This window comes from Carcharhinus amblyrhynchos, chromosome 10 (assembly GCF_965287045.1).
Source record: "Carcharhinus amblyrhynchos chromosome 10, sCarAmb.v2.hapA, whole genome shotgun sequence".
Lineage (NCBI taxonomy): Eukaryota > Metazoa > Chordata > Chondrichthyes > Carcharhiniformes > Carcharhinidae > Carcharhinus > Carcharhinus amblyrhynchos.
Window position 1 is genome coordinate 88,001,941 of NC_137333.1, and position 23,865 is coordinate 88,025,805.

Below are 23,865 nucleotides of genomic sequence, written 5' to 3' on the forward strand. Positions count from 1 at the left end.
AATTCCATCTTCGGTCTGGCCTAGACATGACTCCAGACCCTCAAGCTTATGGTTGACTCTTAATTGCCACACAGTTGTCAAGAAGGTGGTTCACCATCACCTTCTCAAGGGCATTTAAAGATGGGCAGTAGATGCTGCTTTTACACATCCCTTGAATGGATAAAAAAATTATAGTGAGGAAAAATACAAGATGCAGGTTCGGGTGAGATCTGTAGATAATCTATGTTTAGTAGTAGAAGTATTGGAAGGCACCAGATCTTGTTTGATTTCAGTGAAGCATAAATGGATATTGTACAGCACAGTGTAAAATAAGGATTTCTTTTCCCCGACAGGTTCCGATGCCATTATTCGTCAGCACAAAGCTGCTTGCTTACGGATTACTGCCCTACTTGCCTGTAAAGACCTTCTCTGGATTGGAACAAGTGCTGGTGTTGTGTTAACTCTCTCCATTCCCCATGTCACTGCCAGCACCACCTCCCTCAGGACACCTTTAATACCCATGGGCTCAGCACACGGGCACACGGGACACGTTCGATTCCTCACAGCTATTGAATTGCCAGAAATCTTTGATCTCACGTTCCCACCGGCGAGGGAACCAGGCAAGTTCTCGGAGTCTCTGGCCTTCTACCTTTCAATTTATTCTGGAAAGAACCAGTCCCAGGCCTCGGGGCAATGAGCAAGCTATATCACTTCTGATTGCATTAGATCTGAGTGGGTTGATGCCTGTGACTTTTCCATTCTTAAAGTGGTTCTGCGTGCTGTGTATAAATATTTTTTTAAATTTAAAGTTTACGTATTAGTGTCACAAGAAAGTTTACATTAACACTGCAACAAAGTTACTGTGAAAATCCCCTAGTCACCACACTCCGCTGCCTGTTCGGGTACACACAGCAAAAAGTCTGACAACACCAGGTTTTAGTCCAACCTATTTATTTGATAATATACTCACTAGCTTTCGGGGTTACCCCCTTCGTCAGGTTCGGGTACCCTCAGGGAGAATTTAGCATGGCCAATGCATCTAACCAGCACATCTTTAAGACAATGGGAGGAAACCGGAGCATCCGGAGGAAACCCACGCTGACACAGGGAGAATGTGCAAACTCCGCACAGACAGTGACCCAAGCAGGGAATCGAACCCGGGTCCCTGGTGCTATGAGGCAGCAGTGCTAACCACTGTGCCTGGATAACACAATAATGTTTTTCCATCATCAGATATACCAAACTGAGAAATGATGACAGATTTGGAACATGAGCTACTATAGTCCTATATTAGTTTATATTCAGCCTAGTTCTGTTTCAGGGTTTGATGTGTGGCACTGGAAACTGAGATATTTGTACTGTTCCTCTGCTTTCAGCCAAACACTAAGCTGTATGTATGCTGAACAGTGTTCCCCATTGTGGCAAGGTTGTGGCATTTTACACAGAATTTACGATGTAGGAAAATGCCCAACAGATCTGTGTGGGTGTTCACACTCCACACAGCTCCTGTTTATGCCACTGTTCCAAAAATTCCAGAGAGCTTGAAAGAAATTGGTCCACATACTTTGGTGCAGATAAATTGATCTACATTGATCAGAATGCAAGGTTTAATATAAGATATTGGACTCTTACATTCCAAAGATAATAAAAATCACTCTCAACTTAATCAATATTCAGTGCTTTTATACAATCACACGTTTGGAAATAGTTTGCTAAACTACTAATATTTTTTCATCTTCACATCGCAATCTTGCGTATATGCAGATTAACCTTTGGCCAAGCCATTGAATCTCACTTTGCCTGTTTGATCGGTGTAAAATGAGCATCTAAGGATCCATTATAAGGGCCGGTGTATGTCCTGTAAATCTAAGTCAAAGATGAGTAAGTCTTTGCTTTGGCTAGGGTTCCAACAAAGGCATCCAGTGAGCCCCTTTGACAGTGGTTAGCGCTGCTGCCTCACACTGCCAGGGACTCGGGTTCAATTCCGGCCTCAGGTCACTGTCTGTGTGGAGTTTGCACATTCTCCCCGTGCCTGCGTGGGTTTCCTCCCAAAGATGTGTGAGTTAGGTGGATTGGCTGTGCTAAATTGACTCTAGTGTCAGAGGTATTGGCAGGGGTTACAGGAATAGGACCTGGGTGGGATTATATTGGGTGCAGACTCGAGGGGCTGAATGGCCTCCTTCTGCACTATAGGGATTCTATGATAAAAAGGCATAATGCTGGTATCAGCTTATCAGCTACCTTCACAAATTTCAATTGCAACTCCCCATAGCTTCTCGAGGGATGCTCGAGATGGGAAATAAACATTGCATTCAATTCTGGTCGCCACATTATAGAAGGATGTGGAGACTTTGGAGAGAGCGCTGAAGAGGTTTACCAGAATACTGCCTGGATTAGAGGGTATGAGCTATAAGGAGAGGCTGGACAAATTAGGGCTGTTTTCTCTGCCGTGGTGGAGGCTGATAGAAGTCTATAAAATTATGAGAGGCACAGATAGGGTTGACAGTGAGAATCATTTTCCCAGAGTTGAAATCTCTAATACTAGGGGTCACACACTCAAAAGTGAGAGGGGGAAAGTTCAAAGGAAATGTGAGGGGCAGGTTTTTTACCTAGAGAGTGGTAGGTGCCTGGAAAGAACTGCCAGCGTTGGTGCTGCAGGCAGATACGATAAATTTTAAGGGACTTCTAGTTAAGCATATGAATATGCAAGGAATAAAAAGATACGGACCAAGAGCAGGATGAAGGGATTAGTTTAATGTGATGTCACATTGGGCATAACATCATGGGCCGAATGGCCTATTCCTGTTCTACGTTCTGTGCACTGGCCTAGCCAGCAATGCCCACATCCCAAAAATGAAACATTTTTGTTAAAAAATGCACCATTAGTGCTGGTTTCAGTTTTGCTTGGCATTTAGTGGATAAATCCGCAGTCTTTAAAGGACTCCTGGAGGCTGCTGCTCGATGGAGAGGTTTGACCTTCTATTACTTACCAGATTGTGGAGCCCAGGTGGGCTGGGGACTGCTCATCCCCTTCCAGTCATCCCCCTCTACTGAGGAACTTGGGCACAACTCGCCGTTGATAAACAAATGAGGTTGGGGGGATCGATTTGCCATGGTAGTGTTGCTGAGGTCAGGGGAGGGGGTTTGGGGGGGCGGGGGGGGGTAGATTTGCCATGGTGGTGTTGCTGCCTTCATTGGGCATGCGCTGAACCAGGATCACAACCCGAGTCAGACACAGTCCAGTTTCTTGGTCTTTGGGTTTAATGAATTGAGAGAAAGTTTGTCCAGTTGAAGTTCCTCCTGCCTGCTAGAACTTGGGATCAGGGTCCCTGACTAACTTCATTCATCGTGCACTGTAGGCGTATGGGTGGAGAGAGAATTGCAAATAACTAAAATGTGATGTAAAAATAAACTTCCTTTACATGATTGGCAGAAAAATATTGCTTGCGAGCTATTTGTGGATCAGGCAGCAGCTGCTTATTTTATAGAATTCGAAACCTGGGATGGCCAGTCCCTGAAATGTTTCAAACAGAACTTCAAAGTTTATTTATTAGTTACAAATCGGCTTACTTTCACACAGAATGAAGTTATTGTGAAAATCCCCTAATCGCCACGCCCCAGTGCCCTTTTGGGTGCACTGAGGGGGAATTTAGCATGGCCAGTCAACCTAACTCCCACATCTTTGGACTGTGGGAGGAAACTGGAGCACCTGGAGGAAACCCATGCGGAGAATGTGCAAACTCCACACCGACAGTGACCCAAGCTGGGAATCAAACCTGAGTCCCTGGTGCTGTAAGGCAGCAGAGCTAACCACTGTACCACCACCTAGTTGGTTTGTCACTCGATGCTGAGTGAGGCCTCACTGGGCCAGTGTACATCAACATGCACAGCTTTTCTATATCCAATTGTTCTATTATGTGAAAGCTCCAATGCTCAGAATGACAATACCCTGGAGTCCGTTCTCCTGAGGCTAGAGGGCTGCACTGTGTCTACAAGTGTTGCTTTCTGTACAACAATTAACTTTTTTTTTGAATTGGAGGAGCTGAGTGGCTGACTCCTCCTCTATTCCTACAATTGCATTCACTCTTTCTGATTTTAAGGCCCTTAATTCCTTTAACAACTATCTTTTCTTTTTATAGGCAGAAGGGGACAAAAGGAGGGACTGTATCTATCTTGCCCTTAATCTTCGTTACGGAGTCAGATGTATTGGTCATTGTGATATGATTAGTCAATGTCTTGAAAAGCATTATCAGGCTTTTACGTTTATTATATATAAAGAGATAAGAATGCTTGTGTTGAGGCTGGATATGATATTAAACATGTATAATTTTAAAAATTGTGTCACACAGAATGCATGAATTAGTACATGGACAAAGTGAAACAGTGTGTATATTTTGTATGGAACAACTGCCCATATATGGATTGAGAAAGGGACATGGAGGGGTGGTCAAATGAGCAGCAAATAAAGACTAACAAAGTACTGGGTTGCATTTGCAGTGCGATAGAATACAACTGAAAGAGGTGGGGATGCTTCTGTCAAGGACATTGGTTGGACCAAAACACAGCATGCGTTATTGGTCCATAGAACACAGAACATAGAAAAGCTACAGCACAAACAGGCCCTTCGGCCCACAAGTTGCACCGATCATATCCCTACCTACTAGGCTTACCTATAACCCTCAATCCTATTAAGTTCCATGTACTCATCCAGAAGTCTCTTAAAAGACCCTGTTGAATTTGCCTCCACCAACACCAATGCCAGCCGATTCCACTCACCCACCACCCTCTGAGTGAAAAACTTACCCCTGACATCTCCTCTCTACCTACTCCCCAGCACCTTAAACCTGTGTCCTCTCATAGCAACCATTTCAGACCTGGGAAAAAACCTCTGAGAATCCACCCTATCCACCCTATAAGACCCTTGTCAGGCCTCATTTGGAGTACTGTGCGCAGTTCTGGTCGCCTCACTATAGGAAAGACGTAGAAGCTATTGAAAGGGTACAGAGGAGATTTACAAGGATGTTGCCTGGACTGGGAGGCATGCCTTATGAAGTTAGGTTGAGGGAGCTGGGTCTCTTTTCCCTGGAGAGACGAAGGTTGAGAGGCGACCTGATAGAAGTTTATAAAATGTTGAGAGGAATAGATAGGGTGGATTCTCAGAGGCTATTTCCCCGGGTTGAAATGGTCGCTACGAGAGGACACAGATTTAAGGTGCGGGGAGGAAAGTACAGAAGTGATGTTAGGGGTAAGTTTTTTACTCAGAGGGTGGTGAGTGAATGGAATCGGCTGCCGTCAGTGGTGGTGGAGGCGAACTCGCTGGGGTCTTTTAAAAGACTTCTGGATGAGTATATGGGGTTTTATGGGATTGGGGGTTATAGATAGGTCTATAGATTGGTAGGTGTTGATGTGATCAGTGCAACTCGTGGGCCGAAGGGCCTGTTTGTGCTGTAGTGTTCTATGTTCTATCTATACTTCTCAATATCTTATACACCTGTATTAGGTCACCTCTCATCCTTCGTCTCTCCAAGGAGAAAAGACCGAGCTCTCTCAACCTATCCTATCCATGTCTTAGGACAGGTCAGATGCAAAGTCACACTAAGACCCAAGGCTAAATGTTATCAGGAAAGTTTGAGGAGGCTAGAATTGGTCTCACTTGACAAGATCTCAAAGTAGCCCACAACAGCTCTTCAGAATTACAAGAGAGAAGGATAAAATTGCTGTGGGTAAATTGGGCGCGCTGATAAGATAGCACAAAAATCAATGAATATAGCTTGTCATTACAGAAATCAAGAGTAAATAGGAAGTTCAGGTAGAACCATTTCACAAAAAGGACAGAGTACATCTGGAAAGAGTTACCAGGGAAATGATATCGCAGCAAATAACATCAGTGGGTGAAAGGTCAACTGGATGCATTTCTGCAGAAGGAGGGACTAATTGAGAAGACTGAGATTGAGCTATTTCATCATTTCCTGTTCTTAAAATATTTAATTCAAGAGTTTATTTATTGGCATCACAAATAGGCTTAAATTAGCACTGCAATGAAGTTACTGTGAAAATCCCCTAGTTGCCACACTCTGGTGCCTGTTTGGGTACACTGAGGGCAAATTTAGCATGGCCAATGCACCTAACCAGCACATCTTTCGACTGTGGGAGGAAACTGGAGTACCCAGAGAAAACCCACACAGACACAGGGAGAACGTGCAAACTCTGCACAGATGGTCACCCAAGCTGGGAATCGAACCCGAGTCTTTGAGGCGGCAGTGCTAACCACTGTGTTGCTCCATATTCTACTATGTACATTTTTACCTTACCAGAAATAACGAGCGCCATTAATAATTATTTTTATTTTAATTACATTGAATTTATTTAATAGAATCGGGTCAGGACAAAACAGTCAACATAATTCATAGAATCATAGAATCCCTACTGTGTGGAAGGAGGCCATTCAGCTCATCCGTTTGCACCAACCACAATCCCACCCAGGCCCTATCCCCATAACCCTTACTTATTTACCCTACTAACCCCCTGACGCTAAGGGGCAATTTAGCGTGGCCAATCAACCTAACCCATACATCTTTGGACTGTGGGAGGAAACCGGAGCACCCGGAGGAAACCCATGCAGACACAGGGAGAACGTGCAGCCACCACACAAACAGTGACCCAAGCTGGCAGTTGAACCTGGGTCCCTGCCGCTGTGAGGCAGCAGTGCTAACCACTGTGCCACCCCAAAATTGATGAAATGTTTGTGCGCTGCGTTTTTTTGTATGAAGTCATAACTGTCTGTATTTCCTCCTCTAGGTCGCCCCAGTACGGGTGGTGAAAGATTGATTGGTTCACAGAAGCGAGATTCAGTGAGACGCCGATCGTCCGCCATTATTCCATTAAAAAACAACATGCTGGTGATCAGCGGAGGAGACGGGTATGAAGACTTCCGCCTTACCAACAGTAGTGAGACCGTGGGCCGCGACGATAGCACCAACCATCTGCTTCTGTGGCGTGTGTGAGAGACGTGTGAAGCCTGGTGTTGGCTACAAGACTACTGTTACTGTTTGTCTCCCGGTGTGCTTTGTCTAATGCTTGGGCATTTAGTCTCTGTGCGCATTGTTTGTTTTTTTTCTAACTGTACACGAGCAGGACCCTGAGTGAATGATCAGCAGTCTTAAGACATGTCTCCAGATTGTGAAATGCTCAGCCTGAGTTCTCTGCAATGCTTGTGATGCTATATTCTGTGTCGCACAGTGTGACCGTGGATTATGAAAATGGCTCATGGTCTTGGGGGCTTTAACTGAGCACGTGGAACAAGAGAGGAAAGCCCCCATCATCAGTGATAATTGTGGGTTCCCATTGATAAGAAAGAAGCCACTAAGTTTGGGATCAAAAGATGATGCAATGTGTCACAGGAAGTTTCAACAAAGAAAAGGGCAAGGGAGTTATGGGAATAATATTTTGTACAGGACATCTTCAGTTATGGTCAGAGCTCTCTTCCCCTTTACCTCTTATCTGTTTGACCAAATGTTGAAAGGTTGACAATCCATTTTAGCAACAAATACGGGGAATCTTTATCTGTGCTTCAACCTGGTAGCAACGTGACTAAGTTTCAAGTAACCTCCAAGTGACAGTTTTCAATGAGATGTGTTCATCTGTGGGAACCTGTCTAGGACAATGTTGGTGGTTTGCATGGATATTGTGACAGTGGACTTCTGCTTTTTGTTGCTGTTTGAAATGAAGAGGCCTTTTGGCAACCAGAAGACCTTGCTTTAATGCCGCCGTATTTATACGAACCACACAATGGAACTCACCGTGACATGCGTGTATGTAATGACATGCCCAAGGCAGACATGTTTGTGAACATTCATTCTCAGTGAATCTGCATGAGAGGGAACTGTGTATGTCGTCTTGTCACCTTCTCGGACATGGCACAAGATGCCTTTCCATGTACTGTCACCTTCATTCAGAGGACTGATCAATGGCATCATAAGTACCTCATTGTGTATCCACAGCTGTAGCGTTCCAGTGTGTGCTTGGGTGTGTTCAACTGTCTTTGGGGAACAGAGTTGGTTCGTACAGGAACCAGAGAGGGTATGTAAAATGACAATGTGCAATATGTGGCCATGATGGTGGAGGACCATTATTTGGTTAGAACATCCGACCAGAGGACTTTCGGACATTTGCAGAAGCACCAGTTACTTAGTGCCACATTGTCCCGTCAGTCTGTCAAAGGCCGTAATCAGAGTTGGAGCTACCTTTTGGTCAGTCGTAGCCCGTTGGTCCTCCTGTACAGTATTTATGTTCATTTTAACTTAGTTACCTTTTACAGCACTTAATTTATGCATTTATCTTTTTGTTTTAAAAGGTATCTCTAGAGAAATTTGACAGAGTTTGTTTTACATTTTGTGATTTAACCTGGCTGTTCGCTCTGTGTAGTGGAGATTTTGATAATGCAAGGCCGAAGAATGCAGATCGGAACCTCGGTGAATGAAATGCAGTTTCCCCCAACTCTCCTGTGGAGCTTCAATTTCTCCCCGTAACAATTCTGTAATAAAACATTGTATTGTGAGATGCTTGGTGTTAAATCAACGTAGATACTCTTTGGAAATTCCTATTGCTAATTGGCTTGATGAATGGGATACCACCAATATGTTATAAACATGCTCTTCTCTCTCCAGGTACTCACTGACCTGTTGTGAATTACTCTCATTTTCAGTTTTTAATCTTCATAATTGGGGGGAGATATTTGACGAAGGCTATTTTACTTATGAAAGTGAAAGCGGATTTTTTGAATGACTTCAGTTGTCAAAGATAATGGGAATCCCAAGTCGAACATAAGCTGTTACGAATGTTGATAAAGTGCTGTATCCAGGGCAGTGGAGACAAGACTTTTGCCCAACGTCTGGTTATCCCGTTCATTGACTGGGATCTAAAGCCTTCCAGATGCATGGCATATCTGACGTTAGGATTACACTTCATGATTACCCCTTGAAAAACAAATTTTGAAATTTAGGATTAAAAGCTGCGAATGATGATGACTATTACCGGAATTTTACCGGCAGTTCTGCGCCGGAATTGCCCAAGCAAGGTCGGAAAATGCCAGCCTATATTTCTGGTGTGACTCACATACTAACGCCCCTGATCCTGCAGGGTGCAGAGGGTATTTAACCTGTTCTTCTTTTTCTCCCCTCTCAAGTAGTTTGACTGATTCAACCTGGCATCTCCTGATTGTGAAGTGTGTTTTATTTTGGATCTCCCAAGAACAGCACATACAGCATTTCCTCGGTAATGGTTTTACCTGATCAAATTTGTGAACAGCGAAAGACTAAGCACATCTTCTATTCTCTTTTATTTCTCTTTCTGAATGTTGTATTGATGGCCAAGCAGTCAGTCAGAAATCCCCCCCTGCTCACCTCCTTCCAGATGTGGATATGATTCTCGAACAATGAAAAGCGACAGAGATAAGTGTCAGATTAAATGTTAGTGACCGCACTGGGGCAGGACTCCTGCCTCTAGATTGGCTATTTTATATCTGAAAGTTGAAAATTAGTTACCAGATGTCATATCATATCAGCTGAGTTAAAATGGTGTCTGCAAAGTGTGTTTGTGTTGTCATATAGCACATGCAATCTGTCCAGTGAAATTCTTTATTATCAACTGGTTTTGGGTGCAGTTGGGGCTGAACTCATCCAGGCAAGTGAAGAGTTTTCTTCAGCACTCCTGATTTTTGCCTTGTAGGTGGTGGACAGGATGTGGGGAGTGGGGAGGTTAATTAATTGTTGCAGCGTTCCCAGTCTCTGACTTGCTCTTGCGGCCACAGTGTTTATATGGTTGGTCAAGTTCAGTTTCTGGATAATGGTAATCCCCAGGATGGTGATCTAAGAAATATGTAATGCAAAGGAAAAAGACCTGTTGACCCAGGAGTTAGCTACAGTGGATGTGATTCTCAGTGGCACGAGTAGACTATTTTGCACTACACATTCTGCATTGATGAAGAATCTCAGCTTTGCAATGATCTAAAATAGGGAACACAACTCTGGTCTCACCACCAGGATCGACTTGAGGTAAAACAGGATGAGACCATCTTGGATTTCACATCTTGAAGGCAAAAAACTGCAGCTTTAGTGTGGCATTCATTAGCCAGCCAATTGAATATCAAAACCATACACCATGGAGAATTTACCCAGTGGTTCCAATCAAACAGTTAAGAAATTGTACAGAACGCAACCTGAGGGAAGTGATGGTCTAGTGGTATTGTCGCTGGACTATCATTCCAGAAACCCAGTTAATATTCTGGGCACCCAGCTTCAAATCCTGCCACAGCAAATGGTGCAATTTGAATTCAATAAAAAATAGCTGGAATTATTAAAAATCTACTGATGACCATGAAATCATTGCTGATTGTTGGAAAAATCCATCTGGTTCACTAATGTCCTTTAGGTAAGGAAATGTGCTGTCCTGACCTGATCTGGCCTACATGTTACTCCAGAGCCACAGCAATGTAGCTGACTCTCAACTGCCCTCGGTCAGCTAGGGAGAGGCAATAAATGCTGGCCAGCCAGCAATGCTTATGTCCCACAAATTAATTTTTAAAAACCTCTATTAGCTGCTTAACCTTTACTTCAAGTTTCTTACACCAGTGAAGCTATAGTTGCACAAGTTCTGATGATGCTGATGTTTCTTACAGGAATCTTGCAATTGGCTTGTGGTGATATCATGATTTTTAGATTTCTGGACTGTGCTGGGGTGGAGTGGAGGCTGGAGAAAGCTCAATACACTTAACACTCCCAAAAGCAAAGGAAGCCTTGTCTGTCTAAAGTTCTGAAGTCACGGATTCTCAGGAGGCAGAACTAAAGCTGCCTAGTAGGGCGGCACAGCGGTTCAGTGGTTAGCACCGCTGCCTCACAGTGCCAGGGACCCAGGTTTAAATCCTGGCTTGGGTCACTGTCTGTGCGGAGTCTGCATATTCTCCCCGTGTCTGCGTGGGTTTCCTCGGGGTGCACCGGTTCCCTCCCACAGTCTGAAAGACGTGCTGATTAGTTGATTGGCCGTGGTAACTTCTCCCTCGGTGTACCCGAACAGGTGCCAGAGTGTGGCGACTAGGGGATTTTCACAGTAACTTCATTGCAGTGTTAATGTAAACCTACTTGTGACACTAATAAATGAAAACAGGAGTATAAGCAATGAATTTTAAGTGCCTAGACTAATGTTGGATGTAAAGTTAAATGGAATAACACAATTCAGGGGAAATAGGTTTATATTGTGATACAATCCAGAATAATGATCTCACCAGCAAGAAGTTTACTTGCAGTTTAATTTTTTTTTTAATGTTGTATTGAAAGGTTGAGAGAAAGAATTGGTGATTAGAGAGCTGTTTGTGATGTGCAAGTGGGGAAATGCTGAGAGACCAGTAAGCTCAGAAGGCCCATAGATGTACTTCAGTGTTGAGTGGCCTCCATCAGAATAAGTAAATGAGCTAATTGAAACTTGGTTAGAGACGATTGCTGGAATTTTACCGCTTCACCCGTCCCAGAATCGGGGAAGGGGGGCAAAGGCTCACAGAACCGCATCCTTCATTGGAGTTGGATGGGCGAGGCGGTAAAATTCCAGGTCGATGTATCACTTCCAACTTCCATCTCTGTGAGTTTTACATTTGTACGTTCCTGTCAGGCAATCTCCACCCAGAGGGAGAAAGGCAGGATTTGTTTCTGAACTGCTGTGTTCATAGCTTCGAATGTTTTGTACTGAGCGTGGGTAAAATAGAAAACTGGTTGATTGAAATCATGCGTGGGGTAATGAGTGATAGTCAGCTAGTCGTAAAACTCCAGGTCAGCTGACATTGCTGTTCATTCTCTGGCCACTAAGTCTCAGGAAAGGCTCAGGAACAGTGTAGGTTTGCCAGAAAGGACTCCAGAGCTGAAAGCTTTAAGGATCTGTTGCACAAGCTTGATTTTCATTCCCTTTGAGTTTAGAAAATGAAAGGATGATCCATTCAGGCTATTTAGAATAATAAGCAGATTTGATTGGGGTCCTTTAGATCAAGGAATCTAGCATCATCTGAAAGTAGAACCAAGCCATGTAGGACTAAAATCTAGACCTCCCTTTATACACAAGAGGTAATGGAAATGTGGCACAGTAGTTCACACTGCTGCCTCCCAGCACCAGAGACCCGGTTCAATTGCGTGACTGTGCAGAGTCTGCACGTTCTCCCCATGTCTGCATGGAATTCCTCCTGGTACTCTGGTTTCCTCCCACAGTCCAAAGATGTGCAGGTTAGGTTGACTGACATGAATAATTGCCCCTCAGTGTCAGCGGGATTAGGAGGGTAGATATGTGGGTTTACGGGGATGGGATTGTTGTCGGTGCAGAATCAATGGACCATATGGTCTCCTTCAGCGCTGTAGATTCTATGATATTCTATGAAACTCCTCTCCCTCCCACAAAAGATTGTCAATGCCAAGTCGATTGAAATTTTTAAGACTAAGTTAAGTAGATTTTGTTCGGATATTGAGGGAGATGTTTCCCAATTATTTGTACATCTATCGGAGAGCGCTGTTTAATTTTAGGCTTTGGAATGAGTCCTGAAACGGGCCCAGAGATCGAGTGAATTACACTGGTCACAAATAAACTGAAAGATATGAGATAGGAATTGGTACGTGGAGTTACAAAGAACACCCTGCACCATCTTTTGAACCAGGATAAGGATCAACAGACAAGAATTAATTGAGGGCAGAGAAATCAAACGAGTCCAGTAACGTTGATGATTACACAGCTCAGAACAAAAATGAGCACTTCAAAGATTACATTAAAAAATATAATTGAAATATAGTGGTCAGAAATCTCGCCAGCGGCTGGGATTCTCTGGTCCTGCTGCAGTGAGTGGAGATTCGGCCGAGCACCAGATTCTCTGTTCTCGCTGGCAACGGGGTGTACAAGACCACAAATTCCGACCAGTGGCTATTAAAGACATTAGGAGAATTTCAATTCCCAGGCCAGGAGGAGGCCCGGTGAGCAGCCATCATCATCCAATTCAGGGAAGATGTATTACGTTTGCAGAGTATTCGGTGCATATTCACCTGAATCATACCAGTGCCTCAAGCTAAATTATGGCTGGAAGTGACTTCCAGGCTGTATAAGTCGGGCAGCTCACAGGAAGTTAGCCAACGTGGAATAGTTACCAGTGCACAATGGTTCGGGAATGGGTGGGTGTTAGGGTTAGGGGAGGCCAACATTTTCCTCTTATATTCGCTCTACTAAGGAGGAAACACATTAACCTGGAGTGGCCTCTTTGCCTGATGATCAACTAGGAAAGCCACTCCTTTGCACTAAAGTGGGGAAGCTGGCGTTGGACTGGGGTAGGCTCAGTAAGAAGTCTCACAACACCAAGTTAAAGTCCAACAGGTTTATTTGGAATCACGAGCTTTTGGACCACTGCGCCTTCATCGGGTGGGTCTAGTCACTCACCTGATGAAAGAGCAGCGCTCCGAAAGCTCCTGATTCCAAATAAATCTGTTGGACTTTAACTTGGTGTTGTGCGACTTCTTACAACACTAACGTGGCGTTGGGGTCCCAATGGCATCATCGAGAACTCCTCTGAACATCTGAAGAAGGACCCTCACTGCGTTTGGTGTCCCCACATTTAGAAGGAACACTTGGTTTAGGAAGTGCTGGGATCTCAGCACACAATGTCTCCATGCCTGGAATGAATGCTGTGTCTTTTATGAATATCATCAAATTTTCATTACTTGCTCACTGTGCCTTTATCAATACAGATTTGCTTTTTAAAAAAATACTCCTGTCATGCACGCCATGTGTTAAAGATTCAGTTTTTCTAAGTGCCACACATCTTCACGAATGTTGCTACTAAAAATGACCTGAAAACCTTTATGTTAAAGACATTAAAAAAACACTAAAAAGTAAAGACTAACTGCAGACAGTGTTTCTTTGGAATTTACAAGTGGAGAGCAGATTTTAAACAAGCTGAAACTGCAGGCAGGTTAAGTTCATGGTTTGCCCAAAAATTGCCTGTTTTGCAAGATCCCATAGCTCGTGCTACCAAATAAACCTGTTGGACTTTATCCTGGTGTTGTGAGACTTCTTACTGTGCCCACACCAGTCCAACGTCACCATCTCCATATCAAGATTCTACATGAGCCATCGCAATGGACAGCTTACCTGTCCCAGGACAAACATTGTCAATGTTGGAGAAACTCAGCAGGTCTGACAGCATCTGTGGAGAGAGGATAGAGCCAATGTTTTGCATCTGGATGACTCTTCATCAGACTGCATAGAACATTGGCTCTATTCTCTCTCCACAGACGCTGAGTTTCTCCAGCATTTTCTGTTTCTGTTTCAGATTCCAGCATCCGCAGCATTTTGCTTTCACAAACTTTGTTAATGTCTTCTATCGTTCACCCAGCACGATTACTTGGATTGGTTACTGGCTGATGTCCTAAGATTCCAGAGAGCTGGCTCGCAAAGTGTTGTACTGTGTGGCAATGCCTTTTCACAACCAAGAGACGCGTCAAATATAACTCATGGCGCATGGGACGTGATAAGTGAACACCGTCAAGGCATCAATCTTCTGCAAAAAAAAAGTTCCCTTTTTTTTCTGGATACCCCACATTTTAACATTTTCACAAACTGTAGGCCAATTGGAAAGGATAGTGATATCTTTTCATCGTGTCGGTTTGACATTAGGGGATTGCTTTATAACTGTGGGTATGCACTGAAAAGTCACTTGTACCTGAGCTCAAGAGCTAGCAGTGAAGTAAGGAAGACACGAAATAGAACTATATGCAGAGAGAAAGAAAAGCAACAATTTGTTTCTTTCGTTGCAAATTGCCTGGCAATGGGAGACACCACCTTTATGTATTGTAAATAATGGTATATATTTCCTCTTATGTACATACTGTACTGTCTTTAATTGTTGATATGGATTTAATGGCATATTTTTATATACTTGTGTAAGCATCACTGGTGCGACTATTGTGCCAGGGCATTTAAATTATAACTACTACAGTACTTGGAAAGCTTTTATCCTGAAAGTCAAGTGAGTTTGTCATGTTTATCACGTAATGCTGTTATGTTTTGTCACTGTGGGATCTTTGTAATTAAAGTTCACTGGTGCCAGCTATTAACATTGTGCATCAATGTCTTTTCTTTCCATTGACTCGCTTGGGGCATTGGGGGGTGGAAAAAACATATATTTAAGGAGGACCATTTCAGGATGAAATGTTCAGAGATTTTTTTACAGACTTTGGCATATTGATGTTTAAGAATGTGTGATGTTATGTATGTCTGTTCTCTGCCTCAAACTGAAACTATTTGCCTGAAACTGTATCCTCTACTGAGGTTCCTTTATGATTCTTCCTGCCTCCAGTTATTTTGTTGCCTTGCCACTGGGAGAGTAGTGCAGTCTGCACAGAGTCTTAGAAGTTTACAGCATGGAAACAGGCCCTTCGGCCCAACTTGTCCATGCCGCCCCTTGTTTTAAACCACAAAGCTAGTCCCAATCGCCTGCATTTGGCTCAATTCTCTCCATACCCATCGTACCCATGTGACTATCTAAATGCTTTTTAAAAGACAAAATTGTACCTGCCTTTACTACTACCTCTGGCAGCTTGTTCCAAACATTTGCCACCCTCCTGTGTGGAAAAATTGCCCTTTTGGACCTTTTTGTATCCCCCCCCCCCGCATTCACCTTAAACCTGTGCCCTCTGGTTTTAAATTTCCCTACTTTTGGGAAAAGATGTTGACTATCTAACTGATCTATGCCCTCATTATTTTATAGATCTCTGTAAGATCATCCCTTAAGTCTCCTACACTCCAGAGAAAAAAGTCCCAGTCCATCCAGACTATCTTCTAATTCAAATCACCAAAGTCCCGGTAGCATCCTAATAAATCTTTTCTGCACTAGAGACTTTCTTTACAGACTCAACAACTCAACTTCTGCACTTAAAATCCGATTGTGACTTAAGAGAAAAGTAGTTAAAAACACAGTAGGCAATCTCATCTAGAAAATTCGAAGTGCGGAAAAAGCATGAAAATGCAAGAGAATTGCACCTGTTTTTGAGGAACAAATGAAGCAAGACCTGTTTCCCGCCAGCAGGGGGAGGAGGCCTAAGCACACCAAAAGCTGGGTGCTATTGCACATGTGCAGATCTTCCCATTCTGTGGCCGATTCCACCCACCACCACCCTTTTCCATTGCGTGGACTGATTCACACCCCACCCACACCTCCCCACCGCACCCCCCCAACCAACCCACCGCACCCCCCCCCCCACCGACCAAGCCCTTGCATTGGCCTCCGATCCCCCCACTACCACATGAGCTGGTCGATGATCCACACCCCTCCCCCCCTCCAGCACGGACCAAATTGCAGAGTACACAGTTCCCCCCACCCCCACCGCCCGTCCCAGTTGCAGAGTGTGCAACTCCTCTGAAGGGAGGGACGGCTCACTTTTTGGGTACCATATGCCTCTTGCCTATCGCGTTACCTCCATTACAACAGTGACCGACATTTCAAAAATGAGAACTAGTCTAGGTTTACATGTTTCTGGTTCTCTTCCCTCCCTAGGCAGACTTTCATCTGATTCTTTAACAAGGTTTTACCCCGAACAGGTCACAAGTCAAGTCGCCACAAGCTTATATCTTGAGGGGGCTCCATTCCACACCAGCCCTGGCTGACCAGAAATCTCTCCTGCTCTTACCACCAGCCATTGGTGCATTTGGAAGGATTTGCAGGTTGACACACATCTTTTTGACCGCATCACGGACACACCTTCCTTAGCCATTGAGTTCCAGGGTGGGACTCAAACCCAGAGCTTCTGGCTAAGAGGCAGGACACTTAACTACTGTGCCACAAGACTTCATGGCTTTTTTAGCACTGTGGTTGACATCATCTAAAACCAGATTCTCTCCAAAAGATAAAAGACCACATTTCACTTATTTATTTGAACAACTTTCATAGAACCCCTGCAATCACCGACTGCAATCAACTCAGGCACTATCCCATTAACCCCACATATTTAACCTGCTAATCCCCCTGACACTAAGGAACAATTTAATGTGACCAATCAACCTCACATCTTTGAAGTGTGGGAGGAAACCAGTGTACCCGGAGAAAACCCTTAGAGACATGGGGAGAATGTGCAAACTCCACGCAGACAATTAAAATAAGCCGGAATTGAACTCAAGTCCCTGGCGCTGGGAGACAGCAAACGCTAATCACTGTGCCACCGTGCCGCTCCACTTTGTGCCATTCCCATTAAATGGTTTACTATGCTGCCTTCTAAATTCACATCGTTATTGAGGTCGATAACTTATTTTGTGCTGCATAAAGCTGCTTTTGAAATAACAATTAATTTGAAAGGATGCAGCTCACTTTAACACAAAGTGGTGTGGGGACTCAAAGACTGTGGCAGGAAATGATAGCCTTAAAACATCACAGGATTTTAAATCCACAATCATTACATCAAGTGTCTCAGCAAACACTTCACTGAGTCACCCATCCTGTCTTCCCAATCATTCAGTCTCTTTAAGGTGGATAAAGACCTGATTATACATAGAAAAATAGTTATGTATTGCTCAGACAGATTGGCTCACTTTTTGAGATAGAGCATAAGAACATAACATAAGAACATAAGAAATAGGAGCAGGAGTAGGCCATCTAGCCCTTTGAGCCTGCCCCGCCATTCAATAAGATCATGGCTGATCTGAAGTGGATCAGTTCCACTTTCCCGCTTTCTCCCCATAACCCTTAATTCCCCTGTCTATCAAAAATCTAGATAGGAGAAGTCAAGGTATCTTATTATGTACTCATGGTCTCCACTCCCATCAGAACCCAGTATTCCAGAAACAGATTCAGAAAACCTCCTCCATCTACTCTTGTGCTCAGCGTTTCACTGTTACTAACACGCAAAACCTTCTTCCTCCTGTAGAGGGCAGCAGTTCTTGGCAGAGGCAATTGTGAGGAGTTAAGGAGAACCAATTCCATTACATCCCACCCCCAACACAACTCTCATCTGTGTGCAACAGCCGGAACAGGCTGGATGGGCCGAATTACCTTACCCCAAGCTGTACAATCCTGGATAGGAATGCTGATCACAATTGGTATCTGGTTAGCAAAGGTTTGTGAAGGCTCAGTGAATGTTTCAAGGAAAAGGGAGCAGAAGGCAGGAAGGACAATGAACTTAGAGAAAACGTATGGTGTACTGGCCTTCATTAATCGAGGGATTGAGTTTAGGAGTCGGGAGGTAATGCTGGAACTTTATAAGACCCTTGTCAGGCCTCATTTGGAGTATTGTGCGCAGTTCTGGTCGCCTCACTATAGGAAAGATGTAGAAGCTATTGAAAGGGTGCAGAGGAGATTTACAAGGATGTTGCCTGGACTGGGAGGCATGCCTTATGAAGTTAGGTTGAGGGAGCTGGGACTCTTTTCCCTGGAGAGACGAAGGTTGAGAGGTGACCTGATAGAAGTTTACGAAATGTTGAGAGGAATAGATAGGGTGGACTCTCAGAGGCTATTTCCCCGGTTTGAAATGGTCGCTACGAGAGGACACAGATTTAAGGTGCGGGGAGGGAGGTTCAGAAGTGATGTTAGGGGTAAGTTTTTCACTCAGAGGGTGGTGAGTGAATGGAATCGGCTGCCGTCGGTGGTGGTGGAGGCGAACTCGCTGGGGTCTTTTAAAAGACTTCTGGATGAGTATATGGGGTTTAATGAGATTGAGGGTTATAGATAGGTCTGTAGGTTGGTAGGCGATGTGGTCGGCGCAACTTGTGGGCCGAAGGGCCTGTTTGTGCTGTAGTGTTCTATGTTCTATGTTCTATGTTCTAAAACAGAAAGTACAAGTTAAGGTTTGGTGGGTGTGTAATTTGAACTGGAATATTTCAGATCAATGACAGCATTCTGGGTGAGCTGTCAACATTCATTGGGAAAACGGGAAAGACTGACTGTCAATGCTACTGCTAAAATGGCCTATCTTCAATGTTACAACAATTATATCCACTACTAGGTGAATCTTTTGTTTAAAGTAAAAGTAACATTTATTTATTAGTGTCACAAGTAAGACTTACATTAACACTGCAATGAGGTTACTGTGAAATTCCCCTAGTCGCCGCACTCCGGTGCCTGTTCGGGTCAACGCACCTAACCAGCACGTCTTTCGGACTGTGGGAGGAAACCGGAGCACCCAGACGAAACCCACGCAGACACAGGGAGAATGTGTCAGACAGTGACCCAAGCCAGTGAGGCGTCTGTGCTAACCATTGTGCCACCGTGCCACCCATACATGCCTGAACATCAAGTGGTAAGTAGCCCACCCTCTCCCTTTGATATGATTGTAATTCCATCCCAATCGATGTGGTGAATAAATTATTAAAGGTACAGGAACGGCTCAGTGTAATCTTCCTCACTATTAATCAATGCTTTATTTTCCCACTTCCTTTTTCCAACCAGTCATGTTTTTGGGCGGTATTTAATTTTGGCAAATTATTCCTGTTGCTAACACCATTGAGACTCTAGCCCATGGGCTGCTTCCTCTGAGGGCTGATGGGTGCGTGCAGATCCCATGCAGCGAGACAGCAGTATGGACTTTGTAGTAAACTTATCAAGTTGATTTACCCAGTGGTCAATGAGTTCTGATAAAGTCAGAATATTTCTGCATGAAATAAAATTAAAATGTAAGCAAATATCAGCATGAAGCACTGGAAGAATTTAAGCTTTATGGATTACTCTGTGTCCTTGTTGGCTCCTGGTTTCCGGATGTTGTTAAAAATCACACTCAAAGCTTGGAAAGATCAGGAACTGTTTGGATGGGACTTTCCAGCTGCATTCACTCCAGGTCCGCCTGAGGTCAACAGATCTTTCCATGGTCCACCCCTCCCGCTACGATTTCTCTAATGGGCAGAACACTGAAATTCGCCCCTTTATGATGAATTTTGCCATGCTGTCTGGAAGGACTGGATTAAACTGGCTCCGTGCACAGCACATCAGACTCCAGCTGTGAAATGTGGCTCCTTGGAACACAACACATTAGTTCCTAACAATCAACGTCTAGTGCTTTTTGCCTCTGAACGTCAGCGGGGATGACGCTGGGCCTTGTAACTGCAATAACAAAAACCCTTTCATTGTCATCCTCACTGATAGTTAATTTAGTTGACATTGTTAAATCAAATTGAATGTCAAAGAATTTGCCAGACAAAATCTTTAGTATTTATGATGGGGAATTAATTTTCCCTTTCCAGCATTTTGTAACACATTATAAGTCTTGTACTGCTGTACACTACCACTTGAGGGCAACAGTAGATCACTTAATGACCGTATTATTTATTACATATACCATTGCACAGAAACAGGCCCTTCAGTCCATCTGATCCATGCCGATGTTTATGCTTCACATCATGTCCCTCCCACCCTACTTTTCACCTAACCCCATCTGTACACCTTCCTACTCCCTTCTTTGTCATATATTTATGTACTACTCGTCTTAATTACTCCCATATGGTAGCAAGTTCCACATTATATCCAATCTCCAGATAAAGAGCTTTCTCCTGGATTCCCAATTGGATTTATTCGTGGCCCGTGATCATCATATTTTTGGTCCCTGGTTTTGGAATTCCTGTATGTTTGCCTTATCAAACCTTTTTGTGATCTGAAAGATCTCTGTCCTGGGAGTGTTTGATACAGACAGTATAGAGAGAGCATTACTCTGTATTTAACCCCATGCTGTACCTATCCTGGGAGTGTTTGATGGGGGACAGTATAGAGGGAGCTTTACTCTGTATCTAACCCCATGCTGTAACTGTCTTGGGAGTGTTTGATGGGGGACAGTTTTGACTGAGCTTTCAGTCTTGTCTGAAGAGAAAGTTGATCCAATCTTTTCTAATGGCTACAATCTTCCAGTCATTTTATTATCCTTGTAAATCTTTTCTGTACTTTCTCCAATGGCTCTACATTCTTTTTATAATACAGAAAACTGTACACTGTACAGAACTGTGTGGTCTTCATAAGGTTCTAGGCAAGTTTAACATAACTTTCCTGTTTTTCAATTCCATTCCTTTAACACGAGGGAAGTGTAGGCTTCTCTTTCTGTCTTATATAATTACCTCCACATGAACATTGAAACAATCAGCCTGTGTATGAATCCCACAAAATCCTCAAGCAATTTCTTGCCTTGCTAGTTCATGTGGGCGGCATGGTGGCACAGTGGTTAGCATTGCTGCCTCACAGCACCAAAGACCCAATTCCAGTCCTTGGGTGACTGTGTGGAATTTGCACATTCTCTCCATGTCTGCGTGGCTTTTCCCCTGGTGCTCCGGTTTCCTCCACACTCCAAAGAGGTACTGGTTAGGTTGATTGGCCATGCTAAATTGACCCTTAGCATCAAGGAAGATTAGCAGGATTACGGTTTAAGGCCTGGATGGGATGTTGGTGCAGACTCAATGGGCCAAATGGCCTCCTTCTGCACCATAGGGATTCTATGTTTTCTTCCAATTCCTGTTGGATGAATCATAGTTTCTTGATCCAGCTTTTGGCTCTGTAATTCCAGAGTGTAGGTTAGGGAATCGAGCAGACAAATGGCAAATTAAATTTGGAATTGATACCTTCATTATCCTGGATAGAAAACATGAATATACTGTGAAGAGGCAAGGATTAGCATTAGAGGGCCTCGACATTTGGTGAGCAGCACCCCCTGGACACCCTATGAAGCCTCCAACATATAAGGCAGAAAAGGCACTCTCAATATGAATGGAAGTAGATTAGCAGCCTAATTAGTATTGTTAACATAATCAGTACCCAGAACCTATGACAGCCATGAAGTTTGTTATAGGCATTACATCTGTTATAAATGCAAAACAACAGTCCAATTCCCTCTGCAATATTAATTTTCCCAAGGCAGGCAACACCAACACCTATTCCTTACCAATCCCTACTGACCAGTACCTGCTGTCCAGCTCACTGCTGCTCCTCCCCAACCCTAATCTAATCACCTACTCTCCTGAAGACATGGGGGGAGTTTTCCCATCCAACCTGCTACGGGAATCGTTCATGTAGGCAGGAATCGAAGCCAGGTCTCTGGCGCTGTGAGGCAGCAGTGCTAGCCACTGTGCCACTTACACTCATCCTCTGCAAATCTCTGGAGCCTACAATACAGTCCACTACCCTTCCCCCCTCTGGTCTTCCAGCTCTTTGAGTCCTCCCTCAATACGTTTCAACAAACTGCTGTCACAGTATTTCCAACAATGGCTTCTCATTCCATTACTTCTGGAGTTAAACCAAAGCACTTCTGGAATCTCCCATCCCCACCCCCATTCATTGTCCTCATCTTCATTTCAGGAACATTGCCTGATTTGTTCCATGTATACACCAACAGCATTCATCTCTCTACCCCTCCACCATCTTTCTGTTGACCTCTACAAAGACGATGCTGTTAAACGGTTCAATGTTTTAACAGGCAGAACAGATTGAACCATGTTTCCCTCCAGATAAACATCAGGAATTCCAAAGTAACTTTGGAATGGCACGGTGGTACAGTGGCTAGCCCTGCTCCCTCACAGTACCAGACCTGGGTTTGATTCCCAGCTTGGGCCACTGTCTGTGTGGAGTCCACATGTTCTCCCATGTCTGCGTGGGTTTCCTCTGGGTGCTCCGGTTTCCTCCCAAAGTCTGAAAGACGTGCTGGTTAGGTGGATTGGCCATGTTAAATTCTCCCTCAGTGTACCCGAACAGGCGCTGGAGTGTGGCGATTAGGGGATTGTCACAGTAACTTCATTGCAGCGTTAATGTAAGTCTACTTGTGACACCAATAAATAAACTTTAATTGCCTTCAGCCACCTACAGAAACTCCCTCCCCCGTCACACATTCCATCCTCTCCTTGGCTATTGTCTGAGAATCAGACAGATTGTTTGAAATCTTTGTTTCCTTACCTTAATCTGAGCTGAGATTCTGACTATCGCCATGGCAGCCAACTCCCACTTCTTCACTTTCACCCATCTCCACTCTGTTTCTGCTCATCTCCTGTCAGCTCCAAACTCAACCATTACAACAAAAGCAAAATACTATGGTTTCTGGGAAATTAAGAGGGAAAGTGCAGGAAAAACGCAGCAAACTTGGCATCTGCGGGGAGAGGAATAGGATTATCAGGTGGTAGATATTCTGCCCCCATGTGGTGGTGGAGGTGGCCCGCCATTTGCCAGTGGCATGATCTTCTTAGTCCTGCCACTGCCAAGGGAGTTTCCCATTGTTCAGCCCCTTCACCACTGGGGAACCCATGGCGTGGGCTGAGTGTCTGTGAGACCAGACAGTCTCGTCAGCACGAACGGCTGGAAAATCCCGTTTCTGCTTTTGAGTCATTTTGGACTCAAAACGTTAACTCCGTTCCTCTTTCCCTCTCCACAATGCTGCCAGACCTGCTGAGTTTTTTCCAACACTTCTGTTTTGATTTTGATTATTACAATACTGGCATGGTGGCACAGTCGTTAGCACTGCTGCTGCCTCATAGCGCCAGGGTCAGAGGTTCAGTTCCGGCATCGGGTCACTGTCTGTGTGAGGTTCTCCCCCTGTGTGCGTGGATTTCCTCCAGGTGCTCTGGTTTCCTCCCACACTCCAAAGATGTGCAGGTTCGATGGATTGGCCACGCTAAATTGACCCTTAGTGCCAGGGGGATTAAAGGATAAATACATGGGTTACGGGACAGGGCCTGGGTGGGCATGTTGTTGGTACAGATTTGATGGGCCAAATGGCCTTCTTCTGCACTGTAGGATTATCTGATTCTTCCAGCCTCCATACACCAAATATTTCAATTCATTTAAAACCTGCTGTCTATCCCCTGTCAAGTTCCACTCAACCATCACTCCTGCAAACCTCAATCGCTCCCAGCTGCAAATGCCTCCGA

At 44.2% G+C, this 23,865-nt stretch overlaps 1 protein-coding gene across 1 annotated transcript in view; it reads left to right on the forward strand.

Annotated features, from left to right (window-relative positions):
* arhgef17 (Rho guanine nucleotide exchange factor (GEF) 17) overlaps positions 1-13,377 on the forward strand; it is a 458,392-nt gene extending 445,015 nt beyond the window's left edge. Inside the window, 2 exon segments of the mRNA XM_080197536.1 lie at positions 333-599; positions 6,778-13,377. Of these exon segments, the coding sequence (XP_080053662.1) occupies positions 333-599; positions 6,778-6,983 (473 nt within the window). The 3' untranslated portion in view covers positions 6,984-13,377.
* Positions 13,378-23,865: the final 10,488 nt, after the last annotated feature.